This window comes from Eurytemora carolleeae, unplaced genomic scaffold (assembly GCF_000591075.1).
Source record: "Eurytemora carolleeae unplaced genomic scaffold, Eaff_2.0 scaffold705, whole genome shotgun sequence".
Classification (NCBI taxonomy): domain Eukaryota; kingdom Metazoa; phylum Arthropoda; class Copepoda; order Calanoida; family Temoridae; genus Eurytemora; species Eurytemora carolleeae.
In genome coordinates, this window is record NW_019396596.1 from 151,799 (window position 1) to 167,676 (window position 15,878).

General features: G+C 33.9%; 1 protein-coding gene across 1 annotated transcript in view; it reads left to right on the forward strand.

The window, feature by feature from the left end:
- The window catches only part of LOC111706080 (innexin shaking-B), a 34,877-nt gene extending 23,779 nt beyond the window's left edge, over window positions 1-11,098 (forward strand). Inside the window, exons 5-10 of the mRNA XM_023478840.1 lie at window positions 3,270-3,364; window positions 4,545-4,669; window positions 4,897-5,003; window positions 5,784-5,886; window positions 8,596-8,705; window positions 9,322-11,098. Coding sequence (XP_023334608.1) covers window positions 3,270-3,364; window positions 4,545-4,669; window positions 4,897-5,003; window positions 5,784-5,886; window positions 8,596-8,705; window positions 9,322-9,516 — 735 coding nt within the window. The 3' untranslated portion in view covers window positions 9,517-11,098. The remainder of the gene's footprint in view (window positions 1-3,269; window positions 3,365-4,544; window positions 4,670-4,896; window positions 5,004-5,783; window positions 5,887-8,595; window positions 8,706-9,321) is intronic.
- The last annotated feature ends 4,780 nt before the right edge of the window (window positions 11,099-15,878 follow it).

A 15,878-nucleotide genomic window follows, 5' to 3' on the forward strand; every position in this document is an offset into this window, starting at 1 on the left:
AATAAGTGAGGTGGGAGGTTCGCTTTCTCATTAAGACGGGATTGTATTTGTGTACTGCATAACTTAAGATTTTCTTTAATTTTATTTTTTACATTTTAAACATATGTTCATAGATAAATAAATCTTAGAGTTTTCTATATCTTCAAATATTGTTGTGACAGAAATACAATTCCGTCCAAGACATTTTACCCTGAAAAGAACTGAAAAGAAGTTTAATTTCAAGTAACCCTCCATGCAAAATAAGTTTTTTTTAGATTAAGGACAGATTCTTGTATCATATAATCATATTGAAAATTTAAATTTTTCCAGTAAATCCGTTATTCTTAAAGGGACCGTTTACTTATTTGGGTAATTTAAGGGTAAACTAAACAGCCTATTCGCTCTTGATTGGTAATAGTCTTACTTTTCAAAGACAACTGGTGGCCGGAGAAAACGCCAATTTTTCGTCTAGAATTTGAGCGGAAAGGGACGGTCCCTCTCTATAGACACTATTTGATGTTTTTTTCAGTAACAGCAGCCCAATAACATTTAAATTTATTATATTTTAGTGTCATTATGTGTTCGTTATTATGTACAAAAATCTTAAAACTTTTGATATTTGAGTTAGCAAGAAATTTACGTTTTTCGTATTAAAACATGTAAAATGTGTTTACAAAGACGACGTCTCTACGACAATCAATTAATCATTAATCGTATTTTGGTTTGTAGATATTGTATATTTTTTTCCCGTATGTGCACAACTTTTCATTTGTCATGCCGCGTCCAATTCAGCTTTTTACACAGGCAATACACAATTTTGAATGCGATAAAATAGTGTTATTTAAAAAAAAAAAAGTAAAAAAAAAAAAAAAAATAATGACATTTACAATTAACGATTAGATACTACAGTTTAATTTTATATTCGAAATTTATTTTGATTCACAACATGCTGAAAAAAACATCAATTAGTGTCTATAGAAAGGGACCGTCCCTTTGCGCTCGAATTCTGAACGAAAAATCAACTTTTTCTCCGGCCACAGATGTCTTTGAAAAGTAAGACTATTACTAGGCTGTTTAGTTTACCCTGAAATTACCCAAATAAGTGAACGGTCCCTTTAAACAAACACCATTCCTTGCAGTGAATGTGTCACCTTCTCAGAAAATAAAAATCAATCCTTTCAGAGGCAGAATTTATAGAATTTGAACCGTTCAAACATGGTTAGTTAGACTTGTAATTTTAATCAGTGTTTCGAGATTTAAGCCAGCGCGCAATTTGAACCAGTAATTGGCGGTTCAGCGATGCGGTTCAAACACATTAAATTCGGCCTCTTAAGGAGACATCAATCCTTGCAGTAATCTGTGAAACATTAATTCTTACAGTCTGCATTGCAATTCTGGATAAAACACCAATCCTTGCAGTAATCTGTAATTCTGGATAAAAACACCAATTCTTGCAGTCTGTAATTCGGGAGTAAACACAAATCCATGCCATATTTCGTAAATCGCAATCAATGAGACTGATCCTTGGATTTATCTGTAATCCTGAAAAATGCAACGCAACCCTTGCAGTGATTCTTCAGCACTGAAGTAAACATCAATCCTAGAATAACACTAATCCCTTTAGTAAATCTGCAATCCAGGAGCTAACATCCTTCTTTGCAGTAATTATGTTATCCTAGAGTAAACACAAACCCTGTCTATAGTTTTAAACAAAAATATGCTTTCTTATTGTTTGTAAAGATTTGGGTTGAATTTTTAAATATATTGAATTTACTTATTTGTTCTAAGGAACCAAGGTTATAATGCAAGGAACGTTGATTGCGGTCGTGTATACTCCGCGTACATATTGAAACCAGTTCTCTTTGGGCGGAATTTGTAAACAAGAATAGATGTATCAGTGTTCGTTTAGCATCCGAGGAGGTTAAAAGCATTAAATTTTGATAATTAACATAATATTTTCCTATGACCAGAATATTTCATTGATTTTTTTATGTGAAAGATGGATCACATGTCAGGCTGTGACATCCGTCCTGTATTTACATTACAGCCCAGAGACAGCTTACACTGCAGTACAAAAGATGTGTACACTTATAAAAAAAACTGTCCTTGCATAACATCCTTGTAAGGACCTTTATTCAGCTCTGTGTAACATATATTGGGTTAGTATTCCCCTTCTCTAAGGTGCTATTAATCATTAGAATATCTAAACTGTTTATTTACGCAGATATTCCAGGATACAGACATAATTCAATATTCTTACCTTCACATACACTTATTCCTTCAGGTTCGTTATACTCTTACCTTCACATGCATTTATTCATTCCTTCAGGTTCTTAATATTCTTACCTTCACATTCATTTATTCATTCCTTCAGGTTCTTAATACTCTTACCTTTATATTCATTTATTCAATCCTTCAGTTTTTTCTAGGTTTAAAAGTGTTTAACTCTGATAGTTCATATATGTTTTCCTGGAGAATAGAATGCGCAAGTCACTTCAGTTAAGAATCTACAATGGAAAATATTCAATTTTCAAAATTATAAACATTGATATCTAATTCATATTTGATCAGACAAAGCTTTTAAGGGTACCCTTGTGAATCGAACATGAAGAGTCACTTAAAATTACGCTTACAGTCCCTTTAATAAATTGAAAGTTTGGTGGGTGGGTTAGTTGGTAGAACGATTAAACAATTGTTAGTTTAATTGGTTTGATGATTTGTTGATTGATTGATAAATTTGTACGTTTTGGTCATTTTAAGGATTGATTGGTGGATTGATTTAAAAATGAGTGGTTGGTATATATATATAGATTGATTGATTGAATGGTTCCCAGATGGTTTGGTATATTGGTTTTTAGAATTATTTATAAGTTGAATAGTTCATTGAATTATTGAGTTGGTTTGTTGGTTGGTTGGTTGGATGGTTGGTTGATTGATGTATTAGTTTATTGGTTCGATGGATTGATTGATTGGTTGATTAATTTAGTGATTGATTGGTTGGTTGATTGATGATTTTTGGTTGGTTTGATATTAATATATGAAACCAATACAAGCAAATACAAAACCNTTTAAACCCTAGACTCAATCTAATCCCGGAGTTCAGTTTAAACCCTAGACTCAATCTAATCCCGGAGTTCAGTTTAAATTCAAGACTAATATAATAATAACAGAAATAACATATCCTATCAAAACATATCAAAACCATATTGCAAATAATTTTCACTTTTAACAAACCATTTAAGAATTAAGTCATGGTTTAAAATTATATTTCTATCCTGTTCTATACCTAGGCTATCCTGTTCTATATACCACGATGGCTCTGGAAGAACTGGGAAGCTGGGAAGATAGCAGCGTTGAAGATGGATCTTGATCAAGGAATTATAACGTAAGATTTTTTTCATCAAAATTAAGGTTTATAGTTTTCAGATGTAATAATAATGCAATACACCCTGCAATACACAATAGCAATACATCCATGAATTCACCCTGCTATGCACCCTGCAATACACTTTACAATACACCCTTTAATTCACTCTACAATACACCCTGCAATACACCATTCAATGCACCCTGCAATACACCCTGCGATACACTCTTGAAGTCACCCTGAAGTAAACCTTGCAATATACCGTGCAATACATCCTGCAATACATCCTGCAATACACCCTGCAATACATCCTGCAATGCGCCCTGCAATACATCCTGCAATACGCCCTGCAATACACCCTTCAATACATTCTGTAATTTACCCTGCAATATACCCTGTATTACATTCTGTAATACATCATGCAGTACACCCTGCAATACATCCTGCAATACACCCTGAAATAACTCTTTAATTTACTCTGCAATACACCATTCAATGCTCTGCAATACACCCTGCAATACACTCTGCAATACACCCTGTAATACACCCTGTAATACATTCTGCAATACACCCCGCAAAACACCCTGCAATACATCCTGCAATACACCCTTTCATAGAAGTTGCAATACATTCCGTGATTCATCCTGCATTAATACGCCCTGCAATACACCCTGCAATACATTCTGCACTTCATCTTGCAATACGCCCTAAAATACATTCGATGTACTTCATCCTGCAATAACCTTGAAATACAATCTTGGTAAGTTATTACTAAGCTTATTTTCAAGTTAAGAGGATAAAATTAGATGTTTTGAGTTGACAATATAATCTAGGTTGTCCTCAAACTTAAATAATCCTTCTAACAGAATAGAAGGAAAATTTACAGATTTTTTAAATTTAACAGAGAATTAGTTTTATCTTTTAATATTTTAGAATCATCTCAGTTTTTCAAAGAAATGTTTTATTAAAGATAAATATTAATATTATTATGAGAGAATTCTGTAGTTGTTAATGATTTTATGATGTTAAATAAGTTTGATAGAGCGTTTTTTTAATATTTTTTATTTCAAATCTAGTGAAAGTTGAAGTATTGTGAAAGAAGAGAATGTACAGCTTTCTCTTTATTCTATTATTTTAAAGAATATTGTGAAATTTCAACTCTGTCGGAATTGTTGTTGTTACACACCATGACTTTCAGGGAGTCCGAGAAACGACAGAAAAAGAAACTTCTCCTGGATTATCTCTACTCAAACCTCAAGAATCACAACTTCTGGGCGTATAGATACTTCTTTTGTGAATTCCTTGGTCTTGTCAATATTTTTGGTAACTATCTCTAAATTATCTTTTTATCACTAATTATATTTTCTTAAACCGAATTTGAAAAATATAGATTTTTGAAAAAAAATATTTTTGAAGAAAAATGAATTTCGAATTTATTTAGTCTATGTTACCCCTGGGGTGCTAAAAAAATATACAAACAAATATATATATATGTGAGCGAAGAGCTTTGTTTTATAGTTATCGATGAATCTAAGAATTAAATTGTTTAGGTCAAATGTTTTTAATGGACAGATTTTTCGACGGAACATTCCTGACGTTTGGTATTGAGGTTATATCGTTCGCCGAGCGGGATCAAGAGGATAGGATTGATCCTATGGTAAGTTTAGCTCTATCCTGGGTTTAGTTTAGCTCATGCTATAGAAGTGGTAAATTTCAAGGTTTAGGATTGGCTTAGCTCCGGTTGTAGAATTTAGTAAAGTTGGTTTAGCTCCTGGAGTTCAATTGGTTAAGGTTAGGTCCAGGGAAGAATTAGTCTGGCTCATCATGAAGAATTTACTTAGATCATGGAGTTGGTTTGGTTTAGCTATGGAGTGGAATTTGTTCAGTATGAAAGTCTAGGAACAGAGTTGATTTAATTTTAATAATTATCTGGTTTAGCTCATATTTTAGAATTGGTTTTGCTCAGAGTATGATTTGTGAGAATATGATTGGTTTAGTTTGTAGTATGATTGGTTTACTTTATAGAGTATGATTGATTTAGTTTATAGAGTATGATTGGTTTAGTTTATAGAGTATGATTGGTTTAGTTTGTAGAGTATAATTGGTTTAGTTTATAGAGTATGATTGGTTTAGTTTGTAGAGTATGATTGGTTCATCAATATTGTATAATTGATTTAGTTCATATGAATATGATTGGTTTACTTTACAGAGTAGAATTAATTGGTTCAGCTCATATTTTAGAATTGGCTTAGTTTATAAAGTATGATTGGTTTAGTTCATATGAATATGATTGATTTACTTTACAGAGTAGAATAAATTGGTTCAGCTCATATTTTAGAATAGGTTTATGATTGGTTGAGTTTATAGGTTAGGATTGTTTTATATCATCATGTTTAATAAATGCCAGCTTTATGTCTTCAAGTTTTATATTCTTCAGGTTTATATTTTCCCACGGATGACAAAGTGCACTTTTCACAAGTTCGGTTCTAGCGGAGAAATTGAGAAACATGACGCAATGTGTATTCTTCCCTTGAACATAGGTATTCAAATTGAACTTGATGTGGCAGATGATTACTTTTACTCAAATTTTACAATACTTTTATCATTGCAACCTGATGTCGTCTTGACTTTTGATATTTTAAGCATGAATACTGCTAGATAAAATAGTAAAAAATTTAAATATCAAAATTAAGATTTTCACCATCAGGTTGCAAAGAGATAGGGACAACAAATTGATATTTAATGGCGAGTCTTCAGTTTCCTTTATGAATTTAAACTCTATGAATTCTGTGATGCTATTTTGAATGTCTCTTTACCCTTGAACAATGAATAAAATTGCTCAAGAATATTCTCAATATCCCCCTAATGTAAATAAGAACTATTAAGAGCACGGAATATTTTTAGCAATACAAAATTGTGCGTTGGAGGGGGGGGGGGGATGTTTGCTATATACGGTATAGTTCCAATCTCTAATCCCCCTCCACCACCTCTAACCTTCTCCCTAGCTCCAATCTCTAGTCCCCCTCCACNTTCTCTTTCACTCTAACCTTCTCCCTAGCTCCAATCTCTAGTCCCCCTCCACCACCTCTACCCTTCTCCCTATCTCCAATCTCTAATCCCCCTCCACCACCTCTATCCTTCTCCCTAGCTCCAATCTCTAGTCCCCTTCCACCACCTCTACCCTTCTTCCTAGCTCCAATCTCTAATCCCCCTCCACCACCTCTACCCTTCTCCCTAGCTCTAATCTCTAATCCCCCTCCACCACCTCTATCCTTCTCCCTAGCTCCAATCTATAGTCCCCCTCCACCATCTCTATCCTTCTCCCTAGCTCCAATCTATAGTCCCCTTCCACCACCTCCACCCTCCTCACAAGCTCAAATCCCCTGAATTTCCTACAATCACATTCTAAAGTGGAAAGCAATATCGGAAATTTTCCCCAGATTTGATTCAAATGTTTGGAAACGCAAATGTTATTGTATTTATCACGCACGGATGAATCAATCATACTTCTAAATTTTCTCTGAACTACAACCTTCTCCATCCCAAGTTTATAATACAAGGAAAGTTAATTGCATTTGCGTCTACTTTGCGTAGATATTGAAACCAGTTCTCTCTGGGCGGAATTTGTAAACAAGATAATTCACATAATAGTTTCCTATGACCAGTTGACACCTGTGATATAGATATACTACTCAAAAAGTTAGATCATTTGGTTTAGAGGGATATCCAATCGGTGGTTTGAAAATTAATTATTTCATTGATTTTTTATGTGAAAGATGGATCCCATGTCAGGCTTCGACATCCGTCTTGTGTTTACATTATCGCCCAGAGACAGTACACTGCAGCACAAAAATGCAAACACCTCTGAAATAACTTTCCTTGCATTATAACCTTGCTCCAACCCAAACATTTTGTTTTGTACTACAGAAACTAGTATATGAGCACAGGTTTTATCTTTTCTAGTGAACTCCATGGGTTTGTTCTTGTGAGGTCAAGGGGTAGTAACTTTGTTTTATTATTCTTTGTGTGAAGAGGATCTTGATATCTCTCAAACCTACTTCCAACATTAAAACTTTCCTTATTCAAAGTTTAGTTGGCTTTCACTCAGGTTTAAAAGCTCCAGGTTCAAGTGTTACAACATCAAATTCAATGATTTATCTTCTACCGAATTGGAATAGTTTGGCAATAATCTATAAATTAGAAGAGAAGGAATAATAGATCTCTACATGAACCAGGATAAATGGAGACATATTAGATGAATATAATCATCAGTTCTTGTTTCTGAATTGATCGAGGTACGATTGGGGAGGATTAAGATACCAGGGGGAGGCAGGAAAATTGTACTGGAGGTGTTTTGTGTGAGGTGTACTGGGGGAGATAGGAGGATTAATGAGAAGAAGGGAGGTTTACTGGGGGAGTTGTAATGTAGGAGGTGTACTAGGAAAGGTGTAATGAGGGAGGTGTACTAGGGAAGGTGTAATGAGGGAGGTGTACTAGAGAAGGTGTAATGAGGGAGGTGTAATAGGGGAGATGTAATGAGGGAGGTGTACAAGGGAAGGGTTAATGAGGGAGGTGTACTAAGGAAGGTGTAATGAGGGAGGTGTACTAGGGAAGGTGTAATGAGGGAGGTGTACTAGGGAAGGTGTAATGAGGGAGGTGTACTAGGGATGGTGTAATGAGGGAGGTGTACTAGGGAAGATGTAATGAGGGAGGTGTACAAGGGAAGGTGTAATGAGGGAGGTGTACTAAGGAAGGTGTAATGAGGGAGGTGTACTAGGGAAGGTGTAATGAGGGAGGTGTACAAGGGGAGATGTACTGTGCAAAGGGGAAATAGGGAGGAGGTGGAGGTGGGAGACTAAGATAATCATCTAATTGTAGTATCAGTGCTGAAACTATTCGCGGTGCGGAATCGAATAGGATTGAAAGAAAATTGCTCCATTAGGATTGGTTTACACAAGAAATAAAGTTTCCTTAACAAATCATGGGTTAGAAAATATATTGGTTTTGTCGATTCAAGCGAAATAAACCTTTCTTTAGCAGACTGCCGTGTTACAACGAAAACGAATGCTTTGAGGAGAAATAAAGTTTGGCACATTAATCTTCCAAGCTAACTTTCAAAATATCTCAACTCGTTGGATAGTAAACAGGAAGAATGAAAAAGTTTCAGTTTAGCAAATAAATGTATCAAATATAAATTCATTTGTCTACTTCTATTTCCAATAAGAATATCTAATTTGTTTTTATTTCAGTGAATGAGAAAATCTATATATTTATCTGGTTTTGGTTCTTGCTCCTGGGGTTTCTAACAATCCTAGTTGTAACTTACAGGATTCTCATCGTTTTCTCTCCTAGGATAAGGGTAATATGTGTTTAAATACTTCTTCTTGTTTTTACCAATTCTGTTTATGTTTAAGATTTGAATCCCATTCCCTTACACCATGATTTTATACCTCTCTGCCAACCTATAACCTCAACGGCCTAATCCCTACCTATCTCTTTCACTTCTCTAACCCTTCTCCCGACCTATCTCTTTCACTTCTCTAACCCTGGTCCCAACCTATCTCCTTTAGTTCTCTAACCCTACTCCCTACCTGTACCCTACAGTTCTTTAATCCTGCTCCCAACCTTTCTCCTTCAGTTCTCTATTCCTGCTTCTAACCTATCTCCTTCAGTTCTCTAACTCTGCTCCCAACCTATCTTCTTCAGTTCTCTAACCCTGCTCCCAACCTATCTTCTTCAGTTCTCTAACCCTACTCCCCACCTACCATATTCAGTTCTCTAACCCTACTTCCCACCTATCATATTCAGTTCTCTAACCCTACTCCCCACCTATCATATTTAGTTCTCTAACCCTACTCCCAACCTATCTTCTTCAGTTCTCTAACCCTACTCCCCACCTATCATATTCAGTTCTCTAACCCTACTCCCAACCTATCTAACCCTATTCTCAACTATTCTAGTAATAATATTTTCAGGCGTATCTCCTTTATATCCGGTTCCGGTTAGTGAAGAAAGAGTGCATCAATATTATTATTAAAAAGACAAAGATGGGAGACTGGTTTCTCCTTTATATGCTCGGACAGAACATTGATTCCGTCATATTCAAGGAGGTTATTCATGAGCTAGCCAGGAAGCTGGGATACCATAACAAGGATATTTACGAGTCATAAACTACAATTTTCTGCCAAAATATCCAAGTTTAGTTTAATACAAATCCATCATGTCTCTCTTGTTCAAACAGGAACAGGAATTGTGCAATAAAATGTTTTTGTACATGAAAATAATTTTTGATTCAGAAACGTGTACGCTGGGTTATAACAAGTGTACGTCAGACTTAAAAGTGTACAAGCCAAATCATTTCTTTGTAGATGCTGAAAGTTAAACAAAGCTAGAAGAATTACGTTGAAACCTAGATAATACCTTTTCCTCATGTAGATGCTCCTTACATATCATTATTTAGCTGATTAGCTTAACACCAAGCATGTAATCCCTAGTAAAGTCAGTTACCCACAACAACAACAAAAACCAATAAATATTGTCTTAATGTTTTACGTTTCGCGACTCTGAAAATCTTTAACACATTTAAATTGATTTATTTGAATGTATTGCAGATGAATGTATTGTCCCCTACATTGTTAAAAGCATTTTTCCCAAAGTAGAAAAAAATCATACTTCATAGAAGGACGACCTGTCTACTCTCCTAGTAAACCTGGATATACTCCTAGTATACCTGGATATACTCCTAGTAAACCTGGATATACTCCTAGTAAACCTGGATATACTCCTAGTATACCTGGATATACTCCTAGTATACCTGGATGTACTCCTATTATACCTGGATATACTCCTAGTATACTTGGATATACTCATAGTATACCGGGGTATACTCCTAGTACCTGGATATATTCTTCGTATACTTGTAGAAATACTCCTTTACAAAGATATACTGAGTCCAGTCCAGTAAATGTTAACATAAATCCTTTCTAAAATAATAAACCTGTAAAATAGATAAACAGAGATATTATCTGTAAACCAGCCACAGATTACACAGAAAGTTTGTAATTAAATAGGTTCCAAAACCTTGTTCACAATAACAATAACCTATTGACTTATCTGTGTTATCTGTGGTGTAAAACAATGTCTACAGCTTCATAGAAATGCATAGATTAAAAATTATTTTACATAACTCTAGACACATTTTAAATTCAAGCTCTCAACGCCAAAGGATCTAAATATTTCCCTAAAACTCCGAGTTTCTGAAGCTACCCCCAGATAAGGCTTTAGGACCTCAAGATACTCGTAAATTTAGAGGATTTTGAGCCAATCCTACGGCTCCAGGGTCGGGATGGGAGAAAGAAAGACGATATAAAAAGTATAAAAGGGAGATATCATCAGGTTTACAAAAAAAGACAGAGTAGGTTATTGGTTTTATCAATATTTTTAGGGACATTGTCTGATTTAATGTTTACAAACATTTTTATGTTAGCTTTAGATTAAGATATCTTTCCTAGCACAGCAGCTACACAGACGGAGAAACCAATTTTATTGATTATAAAATGTTTGTAGCCACAATAATATTTGCCATCATCAGCAACAATATTTAGTCTATGGTAAACCGGATCTTTGCTAACCAACTTTTGTACATCATGAAATTTATCGATAAATGCTTTAAAAACGTCCTGTACTGTACTGTACTGTACTGTACTGTACTGTACTGTACTGTACTGTACTGTACTGTACTGTACTGTACTGTACTGTACTGTACTGTACTTACTGTACTGTACTGTACTGTACTGTACTGTACTGTACTGTACTGTACTGTACTGTACTGTACTGTAATGTACTGTACTGTACTGTACTGTACTGTACTGTAATGTACTGTAATGTACTATAATGTACTGTACTGTAATGTACTGTACTGTACTGTACTGTACTGTTAGTAAATTGAAAGTCGGAAACGTACAATATACTTACACTGTAAAGTGCAAAAGTGTGAACAAAGTAAACTGTACTGCACAATTAAACAGTACACATACAAAAAGTATTAGTTTGAAACTTTGTAAAAATGTTGATATCTCTCTTTAAATTTAGGATTTTTTACAGGAATGGATTTGATTTTCCCTAGAATGACATATCCTGAAAATCATCCATATAACCCCCTCCTCCCCTTCTTTATCTGTCAAATAGTCAACTGCCACATTCTTTCTCACTATTCAACAGATTTGACTAAAATTAGAAAAGATTTTAAAAAGAAGAATTGGATGATTCCTTGAACCCAACTTCATCATTAAGGATTAAACCATTTTTTCGTCCTATTCTTTTCTCCCATCCTCCAAATCCATAGAATTAGATATTTTGCATTTGCGTATTTTTTATTTGACTTTAATACTTAATAGCGCAGTTTCTATAAATAAGGGTTTAGAAAGAATCGATCAGTTGTTACAATACTCCGCACTGCCGTTACACAGTGAAAACAAGAACACATTCAAGTTTCATTGTCGTCTTTGTTCAGATTTCAGGGCGACTGATCTCTGAGTTTGATAAACTCAATCGTAGATAATAATATATGAAATTTAAAACTCTCCTAACCTATTATGTGAAAAAAAACTACAAGGTGTCCCATTAAAAGTGACAATTTACAGATGACATAAATGTCGTTTTTTACATTTGATGGCTATTTAAGAGCAAAGATTTTACCAAAAATAGGTTGTAAGACTTACGTACAGGCTTTGCAGGATTCGTACTTTATTAATACACATTTTGTCCCCAAAGAGCTTTAAAAGATCAAATACGATGATTAGATCGTCTCATAATTGCCATGTTTACTGGGAAACTTATTATTATATTTGTTATTTTAAAATGCTTTATATCTTAGTAAAATATTACATTTTTACATTATGCACTTGTATAATTATGTAACATATTGTAAATCAAATATTAGTTTTCAGACGTGCTACGATGAATTATTAATTTTTTCCTGGAAACTTTTTAAAAGTTTATTGTCAAAAAGTTTGTCGGAAAATTAGTTTTCTATATTCTATAGTTTTCAAATGACAAACGCTATCGGAGGAAATGTTAAATTATTATTTAAAAATCGAATTTCCTAATACCTTGATTTGGTTAGACCTAATATACATCACTCACAACAAGAAAAACGAGATAGTTAATTTTTACATGTTTTTTCTGGACCTCCATAAGAAAAAGAAATAAAATAAAAATGATTAAAACTCTCCATCCTTGAATCATAAAGTTAAAAACGATTGTGAAAAATGTAATCTTTACTTAAAACCACTTCTTGTTAACTGTATGCTCACCTTTTTATATAAAAGAAGAGATTTCTCTAGGTTTGGAAACAGTTCCCCTATATTTAAATTTTCAGAGATAAAGGTGTCGATAAGTATTTCTTGGCATACAAGAATAGAGCTCTGGGCAAAAACTACGATAACGGAATTACAGGTCATATTTGATTTTAACTTTATGATTCAATGGCGCATTTTCCGATGGTTTTTGTCCGTCCCCCCTCTCCCCTTCTCTCAAGAAAAGTGTCCAATACAACATATAGACTATAGAAATTAGACTTTAAGATGAAAGCTACTCTGAATCTGATTGTACAGATCTTGATACTTGCTTGTTAATATTCAGATATTGGCTGAAAATATATTAAATAATAATGTTGCTCAAAACTAATCTTTTTAATGATTTGTAATTTTTAAAAGTGGATTTAAAAATTCGAATTTTATATTCTGAGAGGACAACAAGTGGGGATACTGGATTATAAGAGTAGTCTAACTGGATTATAAGAATAGTATAACTAGATTATAAGAGTAGGATAACTGGATTATAAGAGTAGGATAACTGGTTTATAAGAGTAGGATAACTAGTTTATAAGAGTAACATAGTTTGATTATTATAAGAATAACTGAATTATAAGAGTAAGACTTCTAAAATAAATGAGTAAGAAGAAGAGTAAAAGTAAGATTACTATGTATATTGTACATGAAGTGGGGAGTATTTTCATCTAAATATAAAATGAATAATGAGATTTTAAATCAGTAACTTTTTACGAAAAATCCCCGTAAATAAGTTCAGAAACGGTTCTTAGAAATCTTCAATAATTGAGTATTAAAAAGATAAGCCAGATATGAAAAAGTATTCAAAATTAATATGAATGTTGAGAAGAGAATAAGAAGGTTGCGGAGAGCTGCAGAGCTAATGGGTAAAATAATTAGCTCTGTTTTTTCGTCTCATGCGACACTGATACAGCCATTTTATTACCTTCTCCACTCAACTCCGAAACAGAAAGTTGGAGAACAATCACATTAGAACCTATAAACATTATCCTTCATCCTTTCTCTTCTTTATAATACATACACTCTTCTACTCTTCCTGTTCTTTATAATATATACAATCTTCTACTCTTCCTGTTCATAATACATACACTCTTCTACTCTTCCTGTTCTTTATAATATATACAATCTTCTACTCTTCCTGTTCATAATACATTAACTCTTTTACTCTTCCTGTTCTTTATAATATATACAATCTTCTACTCTTCCTGTTCTTTCTAATAAATACACTCTTCTATCCTTCCTGTTCTTTATAATACATTCACTCTTCTACCCTTCCTGTTCTTTATAATATATACACTCTTCTACCCTTCCTGTTCTTTATAATATATACAGTCTTCTACCCTTCCTGTTCTTTATAATATATACACTCACCTACCCTTCCTGTTCATAATACATACACTCTTCAAACCTTCCTGTTCTTTATAATATAAACACTCTCCTATCCTTCCTGTTCATAATACATACACTCTTTTACGCTTCCTGTTCTTTATAATACATACACTCTTCTATCTTTCCTGTTTTTTATAATATATACACTCTCCTACCCTTCCTGTACCTAATACATACACGCTTCTATACTTCCTGTTCTTTATAATATATACACTCTTCTACCCTTCCTGCTATTTATAATATATACAATCTCCTACCCTTCCTGTTCATAATACATACACTCTTCTACCCTTCCTGTTCTTTATAATATATACACTCTCCTACCCTTCCTGTTCATAATACATACACTCTTCTATACCTCCTGTTCTATTATAATGTCTTTACTCTTCTACCCTTCCTTTTATTTTTTATACACACTCTTATTTCCCCGTAATCCAACTTTTGTTTTTCTTATGTGAGAATTTTTTCACAGCCTATCTATATTGTACGTTTAAATTGTTGTTCACTCATCTTCTTTTCATGTTTTAAACCCTGGAGTGGATCCACCAAAACATCTCAGTATCTCCTTCCTTCTCACTCCTAAATATCTCCTTCTTTTCTCTTTCATCCTAGTTTTGAAATGTATTGTTGCGACATTTAGCATTATTTGGCCAATTTTTGATGGCAGAGTTTTCCGTTTTAAATGTTTATTGTTAAGGTTTAGATTTGGGTTCAGCTTCAGGTTTGAATTTAGAGTAAGATTTAGGTTCTGGGTCAGGTTCACGACAGCGGAAAGATCTAGGTCAGGTTTAGACTCTGGGTACAGGTTCTGGTGAAAAAGGTCTGTTTTTGGTTCAGAACATGAAAAAAATCTGATTCAGCTTTATATTTAGAGTTTTGAGTTTAAGGTTAAATTCAGGGTCAGGTTTAAGGTTTCAATTCAGGGTCAGGTTTAAGGTTTAAAGTTCAGGTTCAGGTTTAAGGTTTCAGTTTCAGGGTCAGGTTTAAGATTTCAAGTTAAAGGTCAGGTTTAAGGATTCAATTTCAGGGTAAGGTTTAAGGTTTCAAGTTCAGAGTCAGGTTTAAGATTTCAACTTCAGGGTCAGGTTTAAGGTTTCAATTTCAGGTTCAGGTTTAAGGATTTAAGTTCAGGGTTAGGTTTAAGGTTTAAAGTTAAAGGTCAGGTTTAACGTTTCAAGTTCAGGTTCAGGTTTAAGGTTTCAAGTTCAGTGTCAGGTTTAAGGATTCAAGTTTAGAGTCAGGTTTCAGGTTTAAATTTCAGGTTAAGGTTTAAGGATTAAAGTTCAGGGTCAGGTTTAAGGTTTCAAGTTCAGGTTTAGGTTTAAGGATTCAACTTCAGAATCAGGTTTAAGGTTTAAATTTCAGGTTAAGGTTTAAGGATTCAACTTCAGGGTCAGGTTTAAGGATTAAATTTCAGGTTCAGGTTTAAGGTTTCAAGTTCAGGGTCAGGTTTAAGGAATCAAGTTTAGGGTCAGGTTTAAGGTTTAAATTTCAGGTTCAGGTTTAAGGATTTAAGTTCAGCGTCAGGTTTAAGGATTTAAGTTTAGGATTAGGTTTAAGGTTTCAACTTCAGGTTCAGGTTTAAGGTTGAAATTTCAGATTAAGGTTTAAGGATTTAAGTTCAGGGTCAGGTTTAAGGTTTCAAGTTCAGGTTTAGGTTTAAGGATTTAAGTTCAGGTTCAGGTTTAAGGATTTAAGTTTAGGATTAGGTTTAAGGTTTCAACTTCAGGGTCAGGTTTAAGGATTCAACTTTAGGTTCAGGTTTTAGGATTTAAGTTCAGGGTCAGGTTTAA